The 17,965-nt window shown below is 47.9% G+C and overlaps 1 protein-coding gene across 4 annotated transcripts in view; it reads left to right on the top strand.

Moving 5' to 3' along the window:
* The window catches only part of MEA1 (male-enhanced antigen 1), a 39,702-nt gene extending 24,599 nt beyond the window's left edge, over positions 1-15,103 (top strand). For all 4 annotated transcript variants that reach the window (XM_073558986.1, XM_073558987.1, XM_073558983.1 and 1 more), the window contains exons 3-4: positions 13,898-13,988; positions 14,870-15,103. In XM_073558986.1, the coding sequence (XP_073415087.1) occupies positions 13,898-13,988; positions 14,870-15,027 (249 nt within the window). In that variant the 3' untranslated portion in view covers positions 15,028-15,103. The remainder of the gene's footprint in view (positions 1-13,897; positions 13,989-14,869) is intronic.
* The last annotated feature ends 2,862 nt before the right edge of the window (positions 15,104-17,965 follow it).

The following is a 17,965-nucleotide window of genomic DNA, read 5'->3' on the forward strand; positions in this document are numbered from 1 at the left end:
CAGACCAAAATGTTCCTCCCCCACTTGGGCTATGTTCAGACGCAGCGTTTTTGGAGCGTTTTTCAACTTTAACATTACTTTCCAACCAATACTAATGCATTCACTGTGAAATGTCATTGTAACCTTTAACAACCCTACCTGGCCATGTGGTGTGTTGACACATAAGGAGACACATCTTGTTTCATTTCTGAAGGCGGGACTCTTAAAGTCACAGAGCCTATTTTTAGAGGGGCATCGGGCAGCATTAATCTGCTTAAAGGGACATTGTTAAACAGTGGGGCTCCTAACCTGTTATAGCCTATGCAGTGAGTGGATGGGCTGTCAAGAATTACGATGCACCCCAATACCCCTTTCACGAGATGTCAAGGAGGGCTTCCCTAAAAAATGTTGCATTTACTGCAAGGCCTGCCCTGCTACCAAGTCATATTCACCCCAATAACCCCAATCCCCCCCCCTTGGAAGAAACATGGAGGAGGGCCTCTTAACAAAAACTGTCCCATTAAAAAGGAGCGGGTCTCCTAGACTTGGAATACCCATACAATAAATGTGTTGGCTGGCAGACATGTTGCCTTGTGGGGTACACCTCAACCTTTTCCATAACACGTATTTTAAGTCCAGCAAAACCACCCACCTTTTGCTCGTGTGACGACTCCTGGAGTGTACCCTCTGGACCGTGATACCAATCCACCCTGAGTGAGCTCACCTAGTGAGGACCACCCCCTATACAGGGAGCGTCAGGGGCAGGCCAAGGGGAATGAAGTACCGCGACTGCTGGAACCAGGTGGCACCTCGAAGGAGGCACGAGAGACCATGTTAAGCAGGGTGAAGACGGGGGCACGCTGGGTACGAAAATGCGTAGAGCGTGTACACGGGGGCACGCAGGGTACAGGATGGTGCAGGACGCGTACTGGGAAGCACACCTCGGTACAGGATGGTACAGGACATGTAATGTGAAGCACGCCAGGGTACAAAGCAGAGCGCGTGCTGGGATGCACGGCTGAGTACAAGACAGAGCAGAGCGCGTGCTGGGAAGCAGGGCTGAGTACAGGGCAGAGCGCGTGCTGGGATGCACGGCTGAGTACAGGACAGAGCAGAGCGCGTGCTGGGATGCACGGCTGAGTACAGGACAGAGCAGAGCGCGTGCTGGGATGCACGGCTGAGTACAGGACAGAGCAGAGCGCGTGCTGGGATGCACGGCTGAGTACAGGACAGAGCAGAGCGCGTGCTGGGATGCACGGCTGAGTACAAGACAGAGCAGAGCGCGTGCTGGGAAGCAGGGCTGAGTACAGGACAGAGCAGAGCACGTGCTGGGATGCACAGCTGAGTACAAGACAGAGCAGAGCGCGTGCTGGGATGCACGGCTGAGTACAAGACAGAGCAGAGCGCGTGCTGGGAAGCAGGGCTGAGTACAGGGCAGAGCGCGTGCTGGGATGCACAGCTGAGTACAAGACAGAGCAGAGCGCGTGCTGGGATGCACAGCTGAGTACAAGACAGAGCAGAGCGCGTGCTGGGATGCACAGCTGAGTACAAGACAGAGCAGAGCGCGTGCTGGGAAGCAGGGCTGAGTACAAGACAGAGCAGAGCGTGTGCTGGGAAGCAGGGCTGAGTACAAGACAGAGCAGAGCGCGTGCTGGGATGCACGGCTGAGTACAAGACAGAGCAGAGCGCGTGCTGGGAAGCAGGGCTGAGTACAGGGCAGAGCGCGTGCTGGGATGCACGGCTGAGTACAGGACAGAGCAGAGCGCGTGCTGGGATGCACGGCTGAGTACAGGACAGAGCAGAGCGCGTGCTGGGATGCACGGCTGAGTACAGGACAGAGCAGAGCGCGTGCTGGGATGCACGGCTGAGTACAGGACAGAGCAGAGCGCGTGCTGGGATGCACGGCTGAGTACAAGACAGAGCAGAGCGCGTGCTGGGAAGCACTGCTGAGTACAAGACAGAGCAGAGCGCGTGCTGGGAAGCACTGCTGAGTACAAGACAGAGCAGAGCGCGTGCTGGGATGCACAGCTGAGTACAAGACAGAGCAGAGTGCGTGCTGGGAAGCAGGGCTGAGTACAGGACAGAGCAGAGCACGTGCTGGGATGCACAGCTGAGTACAAGACAGAGCAGAGCGCGTGCTGGGATGCACGGCTGAGTACAAGACAGAGCAGAGCGCGTGCTGGGAAGCAGGGCTGAGTACAGGGCAGAGCGCGTGCTGGGATGCACAGCTGAGTACAAGACAGAGCAGAGCGCGTGCTGGGATGCACAGCTGAGTACAAGACAGAGCAGAGCGCGTGCTGGGATGCACAGCTGAGTACAAGACAGAGCAGAGCGCGTGCTGGGATGCACAGCTGAGTACAAGACAGAGCAGAGCGCGTGCTGGGAAGCAGGGCTGAGTACAAGACAGAGCAGAGCGTGTGCTGGGAAGCAGGGCTGAGTACAAGACAGAGCAGAGCGCGTGCTGGGATGCACGGCTGAGTACAAGACAGAGCAGAGCGCGTGCTGGGAAGCAGGGCTGAGTACAGGGCAGAGCGCGTGCTGGGATGCACAGCTGAGTACAAGACAGAGCAGAGCGCGTGCTGGGATGCACAGCTGAGTACAAGACAGAGCAGAGCGCGTGCTGGGATGCACAGCTGAGTACAAGACAGAGCAGAGCGCGTGCTGGGAAGCAGGGCTGAGTACAGGGCAGAGCGCGTGCTGGGATGCACAGCTGAGTACAAGACAGAGCAGAGCGCGTGCTGGGAAGCAGGGCTGAGTACAAGACAGAGCAGAACGCGTGCTGGGAAGCAGGGCTGAGTACAAGACAGAGCAGAACGCGTGCTGGGAAGCAGGGCTGAGTACAAGACAGAGCAGAACGCGTGCTGGGAAGCAGGGCTGAGTACAAGACAGAGCAGAACGCGTGCTGGGAAGCAGGGCTGAGTACAAGACAGAGCAGAACGCGTGCTGGGAAGCAGGGCTGAGTACAAGACAGAGCAGAACGCGTGCTGGGAAGCAGGGCTGAGTACAAGACAGAGCAGAACGCGTGCTGGGAAGCAGGGCTGAGTACAAGACAGAGCAGAACGCGTGCTGGGAAGCAGGGCTGAGTACAAGACAGAGCAGAACGCGTGCTGGGAAGCAGGGCTGAGTACAAGACAGAGCAGAACGCGTGCTGGGAAGCAGGGCTGAGTACAAGACAGAGCAGAACGCGTGCTGGGAAGCAGGGCTGAGTACAAGACCGAGCAGAGCGCCTGCTGGGATGCACGGCTGAGTACAAGACCGAGCAGAGCGCCTGCTGGGATGCACGGCTGAGTACAAGACCGAGCAGAGCGCCTGCTGGGATGCACGGCTGAGTACAAGACCGAGCAGAGCGCCTGCTGGGATGCACGGCTGAGTACAAGACCGAGCAGAGCGCGTGCTGGGATGCACGGCTGAGTACAAGACCGAGCAGAGCGCGTGCTGGGATGCACGGCTGAGTACAAGACCGAGCAGAGCGCGTGCTGGGATGCACGGCTGAGTACAAGACCGAGCAGAGCGCGTGCTGGGATGCACGGCTGAGTACAAGACCGAGCAGAGCGCGTGCTGGGATGCACGGCTGAGTACAAGACCGAGCAGAGCGCGTGCTGGGATGCACGGCTGAGTACAAGACCGAGCAGAGCGCGTGCTGGGATGCACGGCTGAGTACAAGACCGAGCAGAGCGCGTGCTGGGAAGCACGGCTGAGTACAAGGTACTGGACCTGAGTACAGCGAGCCACCATGTAGGCACCAAGAAGGCCTATCAAGGAAGCAAAAGCAATAATCAGGCGCCGCCTACAGGATGATTAGGCGGGAAAAGGTGTGATTTTGGTCAGTAGGAGGTGATGTCAGGTACAGATGGGTAGATGAGCGTGTCATCAGCGTAGTGATGAGATTACAAACCATGCCATTACATCAGCTGTCCCAGGCTGAAGGTGTAGATGGAGAAGAATAGGGGTCCTAGAACTGAGCCTTGGGGAACACTGAAAAACAGGTGTCGAGGTGAGGAGGTGGTGTGGGAGAGGGAGACAGACTGTCCCCCTAACAGTCTTGTTGTTTTTTAAAGACTCTGCCGATGACCCCAAAAAGGCCATTTGCACCACCGGCCATGCCCTCATCAGCAGGGTAAAAACACTATGATGTCCTAGAAATGGTACAATTGGCACTTCAACCACAACAACATACACTTGTGGGCAAAAAGATGTAACTAATTTACCCAAAATGAAGCGAACCAAAATATCTATGTAATAAAATCACACAATTTTATTGGGTACAAAAGAATAAATATACAAGGCTACATGTCCATATTATCATAACATACCCCAAGGGGGCAAATGCATAGACCAAGGAAAAAGATGGGAAACAATAATGACAATATTCCTATTGGAGTACACCACTTAATCATCCACATAGTACACATAAGGTAATACAATATATTCTGGTATACACATTACTGATATATTCCCCCACACCACCGCTGGAAATCTCCTACATCACTGTCCCTTAAAGGCAATCCTACCATGGGTTGCCAGATCAAAAGTTATATGTAAAGTGCCAGTGCCTAGAAAGGGTCTATTTAAAAAATACCCATAGAAACAGTTACTTCCAAAAATAAAGAAACCCATAATAGCGGTATATCTTATAAATAACTTAGCCAAACTGCCGTGGTGATCCTGGTCCAGTGCACAAACCCCCGCACCCCGATGCGCGTTTCACCCTCTTGCTTCTTCCGCAGTCTGGTGGACATGTCCTCTGTATATAACCCTCAGAAGTACACATCCCCTTATCAGTATTTATTGCTCCCGCTTAGACTATTCCGGGATCTGGAGGACATTTCCTCTATATATAACCCTCAGAAGGTCACACCCCCTTATCAGTATTTATTGATCCCGCATAGGCTACTCCAGGGTCTGAAGGACATTTCCTCGGTATATAACCCTCAGAAGGTCACATCCCCTTATCAGTATTTATTGCTCCCGCATAGACTATTCCGGGGTCTGGAGGACATTTCCTCGGTATATAACCCTCAGAAGGTCACACCCCCTTATCAGTATTTATTGCTCCCGCATAGACTATTCCGTGGTCTGGAGGACATTTCCTCGGTATATAACCCTCAGAAGTGCACACCCCCTTATTCAGTATTTATTGCTCCCGCATAGACTATTCCGTGGTCTGGAGGACATTTCCTCGGTATATAACCCTCAGAAGTGCACATCCCCTTATCAGTATTTATTGCTCCCGCTTACACTATTCCGGGGTCTGGAGGACATTTCCTCAGTATATAACCCTCAGAAGGTCACATCCCCTTATCAGTATTTATTGCTCCCGCATAGACTATTCCGTGGTCTGGAGGACATTTCCTCTGTATATAACCCTCAGAAGGTCACATCCCCTTATCAGTATTTATTGCTCCCGCATAGACTATTCCGTGGTCTGGAGGACATTTCCTCGGTATATAACCCTCAGAAGGTCACACCCCCTTATCAGTATTTATTGCTCCCGCATAGACTATTCCGTGGTCTGGAGGACATTTCCTCGGTATATAACCCTCAGAAGTGCACACCCCCTTATTCAGTATTTATTGCTCCCGCATAGACTATTCCGTGGTCTGGAGGACATTTCCTCGGTATATAACCCTCAGAAGTGCACATCCCCTTATCAGTATTTATTGCTCCCGCTTACACTATTCCGGGGTCTGGAGGACATTTCCTCAGTATATAACCCTCAGAAGGTCACATCCCCTTATCAGTATTTATTGCTCCTGCTTTCACTATTCCGTGGTCTGGAGGACATTTCCTCTGTATATAACCCTCAGAAGGTCACATCCCCTTATCAGTATTTATTGCTCCCGCATAGACTATTCCGTGGTCTGGAGGACATTTCCTCGGTATATAACCCTCAGAAGTGCACACCCCCTTATCAGTATTTATTGCTCCCGCATAGACTATTCCGGGGTCTGGAGGACATTTCCTCGGTATATAACCCTCAGAAGGTCACACCCCCTTATCAGTATTTATTGCTCCCGCATAAACTATTCCGGGGTCTGGAGGACATTTCCTCGGTATATAACCCTCAGAAGTGCACACCCCCTTATTCAGTATTTATTGCTCCCGCATAGACTATTCCGTGGTCTGGAGGACATTTCCTCGGTATATAACCCTCAGAAGTGCACACCCCCTTATTCAGTATTTATTGCTCCCGCATAGACTATTCCGTGGTCTGGAGGACATTTCCTCAGTATATAACCCTCAGAAGGTCACATCCCCTTATCAGTATTTATTGCTCCCGCATAGACTATTCCGTGGTCTGGAGGACATTTCCTCTGTATATAACCCTCAGAAGGTCACATCCCCTTATTCAGTATTTATTGCTCCCGCATAGACTATTCCGGGGTCTGGAGGACATTTCCTCAGTATATAACCCTCAGAAGGTCACACCCCCTTATCAGTATTTATTGCTCCCGCATAGACTATTCCGGGGTCTGGAGGACATTTCCTCGGTATATAACCCTCAGAAGTGCACACCCCCTTATTCAGTATTTATTGCTCCCGCATAGACTATTCCGTGGTCTGGAGGACATTTCCTCGGTATATAACCCTCAGAAGGTCACACCCCCTTATCAGTGTTTATTGCTCCCGCATAGACTATTCCGAGGTCTGGAGGACAGTTCCTCTGTATATAACCCTCAGAAGTACACATCCCCTTATCAGTATTTATTGCTCCCGCTTAGACTATTCCTGGGTCTGGAGGACATTTCCTCGGTATATAACCCTCAGAAGGTCACACCCCCTTATCAGTGTTTATTGCTCCCGCATAGACTATTCCGGGGTCTGGAGGACATTTCCTCAGTATATAACCCTCAGAAGGTCACACCCCCTTATCAGTATTTATTGCTCCCGCATAGACTATTCCGGGGTCTGGAGGACATTTCCTCAGTATATAACCCTCAGAAGGTCACACCCCCTTATCAGTATTTATTGCTCCCGCATAGACTATTCCGGGGTCTGGAGGACATTTCCTCAGTATATAACCCTCAGAAGGTCACATCCCCTTATCAGTATTTATTGCTCCCGCTTAGACTATTCCTGGGTCTGGAGGACATTTCCTCGGTATATAACCCTCAGAAGGTCACACCCCCTTATCAGTATTTATTGCTCCCGCATAGACTATTCCGGGGTCTGGAGGACATTTCCTCGGTATATAACCCTCAGAAGGTCACATCCCCTTATCAGTATTTATTGCTCCTGCTTTCACTATTCCGGGGTCTGGAGGACATTTCCTCTGTATATAACCCTCAGAAGTGCACATCCCATTATCAGTATTTATTGCTCCCGCTGTCGGGGGAGCTATTTAGGGAGGGCTAAATTAACCCTTCACGGTTGAGCCAGTGATGTCCAAATTATTGTACAGAGTGTTGCTAGCAACTGAAATGACCATACAGAGACTGGGGTCTCTGTAAGGGAGGATCGAGACAGATCACTAAGTCCCTTTATTTTAGTCACTTCTTTTATAATATTTCGCTTAATTATGCAAAGTTCTTAACTACCAATAACATCATTTCACTTTATAAGCCAATAATATTGCAAGAAAACCGGAAACTACATATATGTCCGTCATAGAAAGTAGTACAGTGGCATATTCTTCAGAATAGTACACCCCCGGTTCCCTTGTCTTGCACCTGATGGGAACAGTCTGGTTTCATGACAGCCCATCCCAATTACAAAAATTTATCTTACAGCTACGAAAATGGAGAAACGAAACCTTCAGAGAATGGATAAAACGAAACTTCAGCTTTGATTTTAGTATTAACCCTTCACACCGCATAGACTATTCCGTGATCTGGAGGACATTTCCTCGGTATATAACCCTCAGAAGTGCACACCCCCTTATCAGTATTTATTGCTCCCGCTTAGACTATTCCGGGGTCTGGAGGACATTTCCTCGGTATATAACTCTCAGAAGGTCACATCCCCTTATCAGTATTTATTGATCCTGCTTAGACTATTCCGGGGTCTGGAGGACATTTCCTCAGTATATAACCCTCAGAAGGTCACACCCCCTTATCAGTATTTATTGCTCCCGCATAGACTATTCCGGGGTCTGGAGGACATTTCCTCTGTATATAACCCTCAGAAGGTCACATCCCCTTATCAGTATTTATTGCTCCCGCTTAGACTATTCCGGGGTCTGGAGGACATTTCCTCTGTATATAACCCTCAGAAGGTCACATCCCCTTATCAGTATTTATTGCTCCCGCTTAGACTATTCCGTGGTCTGGAGGACATTTCCTCTGTATATAACCCTCAGAAGGTCACATCCCCTTATCAGTATTTATTGCTCCCGCTTAGACTATTCCGTGATCTGGAGGACATTTCCTCGGTATATAACCCTCATAAGTGCACACCCCCTTATCAGTATTTATTGCTCCCGCATAGACTATTCCGGGGTCTGGAGGACATTTCCTCGGTATATAACCCTCAGAAGGTCACATCCCCTTATCAGTATTTATTGCTCCCGCATAGACTATTCCAGGGTCTGGAGGACATTTCCTCGGTATATAACCCTCAGAAGGTCACACCCCCTTATCAGTATTTATTGCTCCCGCATAGACTATTCCGTGGTCTGGAGGACATTTCCTCGGTATATAACCCTCAGAAGTGCACACCCCCTTATCAGTATTTCTTGCTCCCTCATAGACTATTCCGGGGTCTGGAGGACATTTCCTCGGTATATAACCCTCAGAAGGTCACATCCCCTTATCAGTATTTATTGCTCCCGCATAGACTATTCCGTGGTCTGGAGGACATTTCCTCGGTATATAACCCTCATAAGTGCACACCCCCTTATCAGTATTTCTTGCTCCCTCATAGACTATTCCGGGGTCTGGAGGACATTTCCTCGGTATATAACCCTCAGAAGGTCACATCCCCTTATCAGTATTTATTGCTCCCGCATAGACTATTCCAGGGTCTGGAGGACATTTCCTCGGTATATAACCCTCAGAAGGTCACACCCCCTTATCAGTATTTATTGCTCCCGCATAGACTATTCCGTGGTCTGGAGGACATTTCCTCGGTATATAACCCTCAGAAGTGCACACCCCCTTATCAGTATTTGTTGCTCCCGCTTAGACTATTCCGTGATCTGGAGGACATTTCCTCGGTATATAACCCTCAGAAGTGCACACCCCCTTATCAGTATTTGTTGCTCCCGCTTAGACTATTCCGTGATCTGGAGGACATTTCCTCGGTATATAACCCTCAGAAGGTCACATCCCCTTATCAGTATTTATTGCTCCCGCTTAGACTATTCCGTGATCTGGAGGACATTTCCTCAGTATATAACCCTCAGAAGGTCACATCCCCTTATCAATATTTATTGCTCCCGCTTAGACTATTCCGTGATCTGGAGGACATTTCCTCGGTATATAACCCTCAGAAGGTCACATCCCCTTATCAGTATTTATTGCTCCCGCATAGACTATTCCGGGGTCTGGAGGACATTTCCTCGGTATATAACCCTCAGAAGGTCACACCCCCTTATCAGTATTTATTGCTCCCTCATAGACTATTCCGGGGTCTGGAGGACATTTCCTCGGTATATAACCCTCAGAAGGTCACATCCCCTTATCAGTATTTATTGCTCCCGCTTAGACTATTCCGGGGTCTGGAGGACATTTCCTCAGTATATAACCCTCAGAAGGTCACATCCCCTTATCAGTATTTATTGCTCCCGCTTAGACTATTCCGGGGTCTGGAGGACATTTCCTCGGTATATAACCCTCAGAAGGTCACATCCCCTTATCAGTATTTATTGCTCCGCATAAACTATTCCGGGGTCTGGAGGACATTTCCTCTGTATATAACCCTCAGAAGGTCACACCCCCTTATCAGTATTTATTGATCCCGCATAGACTATTCCAGGGTCTGGAGGACATTTCCTCTGTATATAACCCTCAGAAGGTCACATCCCCTTATCAGTATTTATTGCTCCCGCTTAGACTATTCCGTGATCTGGAGGACATTTCCTCGGTACATAACCCTCAGAAGTGCACATCCCATTATCAGTATTTATTGCTCCCGCTGTCGGGGGAGCTATTTAGGGAGGGCTAAATTAACCCTTCACGGTTGAGCCAGTGATGTCCAAATTATTGTACAGAGTGTTGCTAGCAACTGAAATGACCATACAGAGACTGGGGTCTCTGTAAGGGAGGATCGAGACAGATCACTAAGTCCCCTTTATTTTAGTCACTTCTTGTATAATATTTCGCTTAATTATGCAAAGTTCTTAACTACCAATAACATCATTTCACTTTATAAGCCAATAATATTGCAAGAAAACCGGAAACTACATATATGTCCGTCATAGAAAGTAGTATAGTGGCATATTCTTCAGAGTTCTACACCCCCGGTTCCCTTATCTTGCACCTGATGGGAACAGTCTGGTTTCATGACAGCCCATCCCAATTACAAAAATTTATCTTACAGCCACGAAAATGGAGAAATGAAACCTTCAGAGAATGGATAAAACGAAACTTCAGCTTTGATTTTAGTATTAACCCTTCACACCGCATAGACTATTCCGGGATCTGGAGGACATTTCCTCTGTATATAACCCTCTGAAGTGTATGCATAGCCTTTATGTCTAGGAGACCGATGCATGACCATAACTAAAAATGTGTACGCGGCCTCCTCTGTCTTCAATGGAGGGTGTATCTGACGCCCTCATTTTTGGCAGTTCTTGCTTCCTTCATAAATTACACTGAAGTTTCTTATTTTTTAATTAAAAAATAAAATCAATTTTGGTTACCTAAATAATTTTTTAAAAAAATCCTTTTTGCCGTGTGTACAAGTCATTATATAGGAAAAAATGTGTAAACATTTTTTTTACCTGTAAAATGTAATTTCTCATTGGTTTGCAATGTTTTATTGTCACTGAGAGTGGAGAAAAAGTGTGACCTCATTGTTCTCAGCAGCGATCTGGGAGTCTGAGATGCTTCCAAGGGTCTTCCTCATGCTGTTCTTCCATTTAGCACTTTTCCCATACATTTGAACCCCTTTGTAGGGTCTGCAAGGAAAAAGCTCATCTTTCCCATTGAGTTCCATTATACACCTTACTCAAAACAAGCTCTTTAGTACTCGCCCATCCCTAATTGCAGGTAATGCTGAGCACTTCTACATCCTACCGGGCAGCTGACCCAGCCCCTAGACTCCTCCCACCAGATGGCGTCACAGCCACTAGACTCCTCCCACCGGGTGGCGTCACATCCACTAGACTCCGCTCATAAGGCTGGTAGAACCCCGTGGCCTCCTAGGCTCCTCTGGTCACTGTACTGCTAGTCATCAGTTGTTCCTCCTGTTACTTTGGACATGCAGCCTAGAAGATACTATTAAAATTTAACTTTTACTTGTGACATAACTAAAAAATTCTGCAGAGCAGCAAAACATTCTAAATGGAAAACGTTCCATCTACTGTCAGGACATTCGAAGTCCCAGAGACACTTTTCCATCCTGTTGTACAGATGCTACCTGCACTAGTATCCGACTAGTGATGTTAGGACTAAATAAGTCAATAATGTGAATGGAAATGAAAGAAAGATCGTGGATCTCGCCCAATTCATATGCCGGCTGTCGTCCACGTCACGTCCATACGGGTAGAAGCGTCCCTCGCTCTGCCCTGTCGTGCCCTAACAAGGGCAGTGCCCAAGCTAATATCCCAGGAAGGTTACCTCCCGACGCATTTATTTCTCCTTTAGGAAGCGTCATCAGAAGGGTACTTGTGGTTGAGAGACTTCAGCTTGGAGACACAGAAGTTGAAGAATAAAGTGCCTTGGTGCCTAAAAAATGTCTTTGCTTGACAGTATCTTAGGGCTTCCACAGTGGTGGGTATTCCCTCAGGGTACAGAGTGCTGTCACCTTGATAACAAAGAGATGGGGGACGACCGGCACGTCCCTTTCTTGGTTTAAATATACGGACTTTCCATCTTCTAAGAGGGCGTCCTACGTCTAGCTTTCCCTCTTCTCGGAGGGTGTCCTACCTCACTTCTGGGGAGGTGGGGGCAGAGTTTCTTTGCTCCTCCTTAAGGTATTCAGTTTCTCATCTCAGTGGATTCCATATTTTTTATTAGCTTTTCCCCAAGTTATCCCTTTCTCTGTTGGAGTCATATACATGGGCAAGTTTTGATTCTTACCCTTAGCTCAGAGACGTCATGTCTTGGTCACGTGTGACTCCATAGTGCTTTCAGTGAGTTCCTGTTACCCGTGGTCATGTGATCGCCACCTTCCGTCATTGTCAGGACACCCTGTACACTTTGTGTGCACGCCTCCCTTGTAGTAGCATCCCGGCTGATCATAGCAACCACCTCTCTATGTAAACCTCTCTTGGGAGATGACGCCTCTCAGTTGTGCTCAGTGATCCTCTCTCCAGCACGTCAACACCATTATTATTGGCACACTGAGCAGCAGATTACAGGGGGAGGAGAAAGGGAAATACAGCACTACCTGTGACTCTCGAGGGAGGGGAGATGGCACCTTGGCTATGTTCAGTGACTCCTCTCTCGTGCGTGATCCACAATAGTATCAGCTTATTGAGCTGCAGAGTACAGGCGGAGGAGAAAGGGGAATACAGCACTACCTGTGACTCTCGAGGGAGGGGAGATGGCACCTTGGCTATGCTCAGTGATCCTCTCTCCATCTCGTTATCACCATTAATATTAGCACACTGAGCAGTAGATTACAGGCGGAGGAGAAAGGGGAATATAGCCCTACCTGTGACTCTCGAGGAAGGGGAGATGGCACCTTGGCTATGCTCAGTGATCCTCTCTCCATCTCGTCATCACCATTAATATTGGCACACTGAGCAGCAGATTACAGGGGGAGCAAAAAAGGGGAATACAGCACTACCTGTGACTCTCGAGGAAGGGGAGATGGCACCTTGGCTATGCTCAGTGATCCTCTCTCCATCTCGTCATCACCATTAATATCGGCACACTGAGCAGCAGATTACAGGCGGAGGAGAAAGGGGAATATAGCACTACCTGTGACTCTCGAGGAAGGGGAGATGGCACCTTGGCTATACTCAGTGATCCTCTCTCCATCTCGTCATCACCATTAATATTGGCACACTGAGCAGCAGATTACAGGCGGAGGAGAAAGGGGAATATAGCACTACCTGTGACTCTCGAGGAAGGGGAGATGGCACCTTGGCTATACTCAGTGATCCTCTCTCCATCTCGTCATCACCATTAATATTGGCACACTGAGCAGCAGATTACAGGCGGAGGAGAAAGGGGAATATAGCACTACCTGTGACTCTCGAGGAAGGGGAGATGGCACCTTGGCTATGCTCAGTGATCCTCTCTCCAGCGCGTCATCACCATTAATATCGGCACACTGAGCAGCAGATTACAGGCGGAGGAGAAAGGGGAATACAGCACTACCTGTGACTCTCGAGGGAGGGGTGGTGAAATTCATATAATGAGTCATCAGAGAGAAGAATTTTAAATGCTCATCATTTACCCATAAAGGCATCATAGATCCCCAGATAGATCTCCCATTTGGATCATTGCTGCTCTGAAGCAATTTATGTATCTGATATGGGACCCCATGTAGACCAAGGGTCCTGATACTGTCAGTATGAAAAAAAAAAAGGTAATCATGCCAGATTTATAGGTGCGTGTCCATAAACCAGAAATGTTTCTCATGACTGTTGATGCTAGTCACTCCTGTGACCTTGTATCTCACTCTAGAATGGGAAGGTGCTGCTGGTTTGTGGTGCACAGCTAGCACAATATGGCTGCTGGCCCATTGTTGTCTGTGTGCACTATTACGAGCAGGAGTGGTTTTTGCGGAACGACAGTGTGTAAGTCTGGGTCCCCAAATGCTGAATGCTACATTGCTCCAGTGAAAGTGATGTGCTGTCTTTTAGGCCATGCGTCTGCACCTTCCGGACCCACCTGTGGACAGTGATGATGAGGACGATGGCCCAGCTGCACAGAACTCTATTCCCATGGACGCAGGTATTTATCAGCATAGTGCTAGGTGACTGCCACGTGAGTGATACTGTGAAGGTGCATACGCCTCGTTCTCAGGCTGTATAGTGGAGAGACTGTAGCCTGGACAGACATTGGCTCTAAAATGAGAGTAGAAAGATGAGGACAGGCTGTGGACCCCATTACACTGGATTCACTCATGGGTCATGCAGGAGGGCTGTCATCCATCTGTTCATAGATTGGAAGCATGGCTATTGTCAGCTATCTGGCCACTGTAGATTTTGGGCTGATTGGCAGGTCTCACAGTTAGGGGAAGAATATGCATATCAGTCCTGAAGTTGAAAATTGATATCTCCTCAATATTGGATCTATACAAACCCCAATATTTCATAACCGGTGCCCAAGTGTATGAAGCAGTCTTTTGAACCGATCAAGCTGGTTCTTGTGGAGGATATTTGTCCACCTTTTAATACACAGATCCCAGACTTCATGTCTATTCCCAGCAAATATACCAGTTTTAATTACCTGTCCACACCAGGGGGTCCTGGCTTCACTGAATGTTTTAATGAGTTTTTCTCACTTCCAAGCTACACATAATTTCCTCTCTTCCCAAATGTCCAATGAGGTCTATCTCAGAGTTTTAAGTGTAAGCTCTTGTCCTACTACCAAAAGCAGTTTGGATTGTCAGCTCCTTCTCCTGCTGAAGTTATCTGATGGTTTTTATTTTGTTTCTCTGGCAGTCACTATTAGGATGTTATAGCTGTAAGGTTCCTGAGGGTCAGGGCTGTACAATAATTGCTCAGATATGGTTTTCACCCTCACCCTTTAGTGGTTTATAAGATGTTCAGATGTTGGGGGGTGTTTTTGATCTCCTGCTCTCCATTAATTGTCACTGTTACCGTTTGCAGATCACGTGGAGCTGGTGAAGAGGACGATGGCCGCGGTGAAGCTTCCATCTCTTTCAGTACCTGTTTGGGCTCAGCAGCTTTCAGATGCAGACTGGGAGCATCTTGTCCACCAGACCATCCAGTCTCGCTCTACGCTGTCTCCACCCAGCAAGAAATGAGTCGTTACTTAAAGCATTTGTGTTTATATCTGTCTGTAATCCTTCCATGTAAATACATTTTGACACTGCATTAAGACCCATGGGCTCCGCATTATCCCCTTCCACTGCAGGCCTGATTATTGGTTAAGTATAATGTTGATATTATTATTATTATTATTATTATTATTCATTTATATAGCGCCATTTATTCCATGGCGCTTTACATGTGAAAAGGGGAGATATAGACAAGTACAATAAACGTGCAAGGCAAGGGACACACAAGTACAGAAGGAGAGAGGACCCTGCCCGCGAGGGCTCACAGTCTACAGTGATGGGTGAGGATACACTAGGAGAGGGTATAGCTGGTCGTGCGGTGGTTCAGTAGACTGCGGGTCATTGCAGGCTGTAGGCTTGTCGCTTGAAGGTTTCCGTTGTTGGTGAGAGTCTGATATGTTGTGGCAGAGAGTTCCAGAGTATGGGGGAAGCACGGGAGAAGTCTTGTATGCGGTTGTGGGAAGAAGAGATGAGGGGGGTGTAGAGAAGGAGATCTTGAGAGGATCAAAGGTTGCGTGCAGGTAGGTACCAGGAGACCATGTCACAGATGTATGGAGGAGACAGGTTGTGGATGGCTTTGTATGTCATGGTTAGGGTTTTGAACTGGAGCCTCTGGCTCAGCAAAAGGCCTGGCATATGGGGGAGGCTGGGGAATAGCGGGGAGACAGGTGGATTAGTCGGGCAGCAGAGTGTAGGATGGACTGGAGTGGAGCCAGAGTGCTGGAGGGGAGGCCAGAGAGTAGGAGGTTGCAGTAGTCAAGGCAGGAGATAAGAGCATGCACTACTGTTTTTGTGGTTGAGGAATGCGCGGATCCGGGTAATATTTTTGAGTCTGAGGCGACAGGAGGAGGCGAGGGCTTGGATATGTGGTTTGAAAGAGGGCGCAGAGTCGAGGATCACCCCAAGGCACCGAGCGTGCGGGACTGGGGAAGGAGAGCAGCCACTGACATTGATATAATAAAAAATGTCATTGCAAGAAATCAGATGCCGCAGATTCATCTACCAATGACGGCTCTGCACCCGAAATCTGGACGTGGCAGGGATCTGATCCTAATAAGTGAAGATTATATATCAACCTATGATGGCTCAATTCCCGAAATCTGGGCGTGGCAGGGATCTGATCCTAATAAGTGAAGATTATGTATCGACCAATGATGGCTCAGCTCCTGAAATCTGGGCGCGACAGGGATCTGATCCTAATAAGTGAAGATTATATATCGACCAATGATGGCTCAACTCCTGAAATCTGGGCGTGGTAGGGATCTTATCCTAAAAAGTGAAGATTATGTATCGACCAATGATTGCTCAGCTCCTGAAATCTGGGCGTGGCAGGGATCTGATCCCAATAAGTGAAGATTATATATCGACCAATGATGGCTCAGCTCCTGAAATCTGGGCGTGGCAGGGATCTGATCCCAATAAGTGAAGATTATATATCGACCAATGATGGCTCAGCTCCTGAAATCTGGGTGTGGCAGGGATCTGATCCTAATAAGTGAGGATTATATATCGACCAATGATGGCTCAACTCCTGAAATCTGGGCATGGCAGGGATCTGATCCTAATAATCTTCATTTATGTATTGACCAATGATGACAACTTCTGCAGTCTGTGTGGTAGGGATCTGATCCTAGTGAGTGAAGATTATATATATATATCTCAAATGCTTTGTAAAAATCAATATCTACCACGTCCAATGACTCACCTTGGTCCAGTCTATAGCTTACCTCTTCATAAAAACTGATTAGATTGGTGTGACAGGAGCGATTCCTCATAAACCCATGCTGATACGGAGTTACGCAGTTATTCTCAGTGAGATAATCCAGAATAACATCCCTCAGAAACCCTTCACATATTTCACCAACAATAGAGGTTACACTTACTGGCCTATAATTTCCAGGTCACTTTTAGAGCCTTTTTGAATATTGGTACCACATTTGCTATCCGCCAGTCCTGTCGAACAGACCCCGTCACTATAGAGTCCCTAAATATAAGAATTAATGGCTTGTCTATTCCATTCCTTAGTTCTCTGAGTACTCGTGGGTGTATGCCATCCGGACCCGGAGATGTATCTATTTTACTCTTATTTAGCTGGAAGTTAGCAACTTTTGTAGCCCATACACCGTGATGAATGGAGGCCTTTGTGCTTTATCTAACGAGGTTTCCACCCAATCCATCTTTAGCAAGTGAGATTTTTCTAGAAAACACTTCAAGGGAGGGTTGGATCACGCCATGTGTGTAAAATTGCTTTCACTCCCGCTGCTACTATGACATGCAGCAGTTTTCTCGCCCCTGGTATACATGCATTTTTCTAGGTGAAAATAATCAAAATGACCCACGAAGGCTCCTGCAGCATGAAATGTGTTGTCCTTAAAGTTTGGATTCTTTTGTCACTTCCACAGACAATGGCGTAAATTTGCTTTGAGAGCTTAACAAAGCAAATGGCCGTTTTGTAAAACCCCATGTTGTGTCCCTTCAAGAGTCAAATAAGGTGTGGGGCCCACATGAGTCTCCGTTCTAAGCGCTGTGGTGGTGGGAGATATTTCTGAGCTTGGAATAACAAATTTAAAATGTTTGTGAACTTTGTAAATTAAGTTTGTGTGAGTGCAGAACCAGAAACATGGAGAAAGGTGGAATTTACTGATTTGTCTTTTTGTTACAAAATTAGATGGGGATTCCAATCCCACGCCGATGATTGCTGGAAATAGTCGTGATCCAGCGTTTCACCTGTCCTTAGTAGAAGCTGATAGTAATATTCAGGTATTTGCAGGCAGCTCGCTTAGTCTCTTGTTACAGTTGTGCGAAGTGTTTGCCCCCTTCCTGATTTCCTATTCTTTTTCATGTTTGTCACACTTAAATGTTTCAGATCACCAAATAAATGTAAATATTAGTCAAAGATAACACA

This window comes from Dendrobates tinctorius, unplaced genomic scaffold (genome assembly GCF_039654945.1).
Source record: "Dendrobates tinctorius isolate UK_male_01 unplaced genomic scaffold, ASM3965494v1 ptg000264l, whole genome shotgun sequence".
Lineage (NCBI taxonomy): Eukaryota > Metazoa > Chordata > Amphibia > Anura > Dendrobatidae > Dendrobates > Dendrobates tinctorius.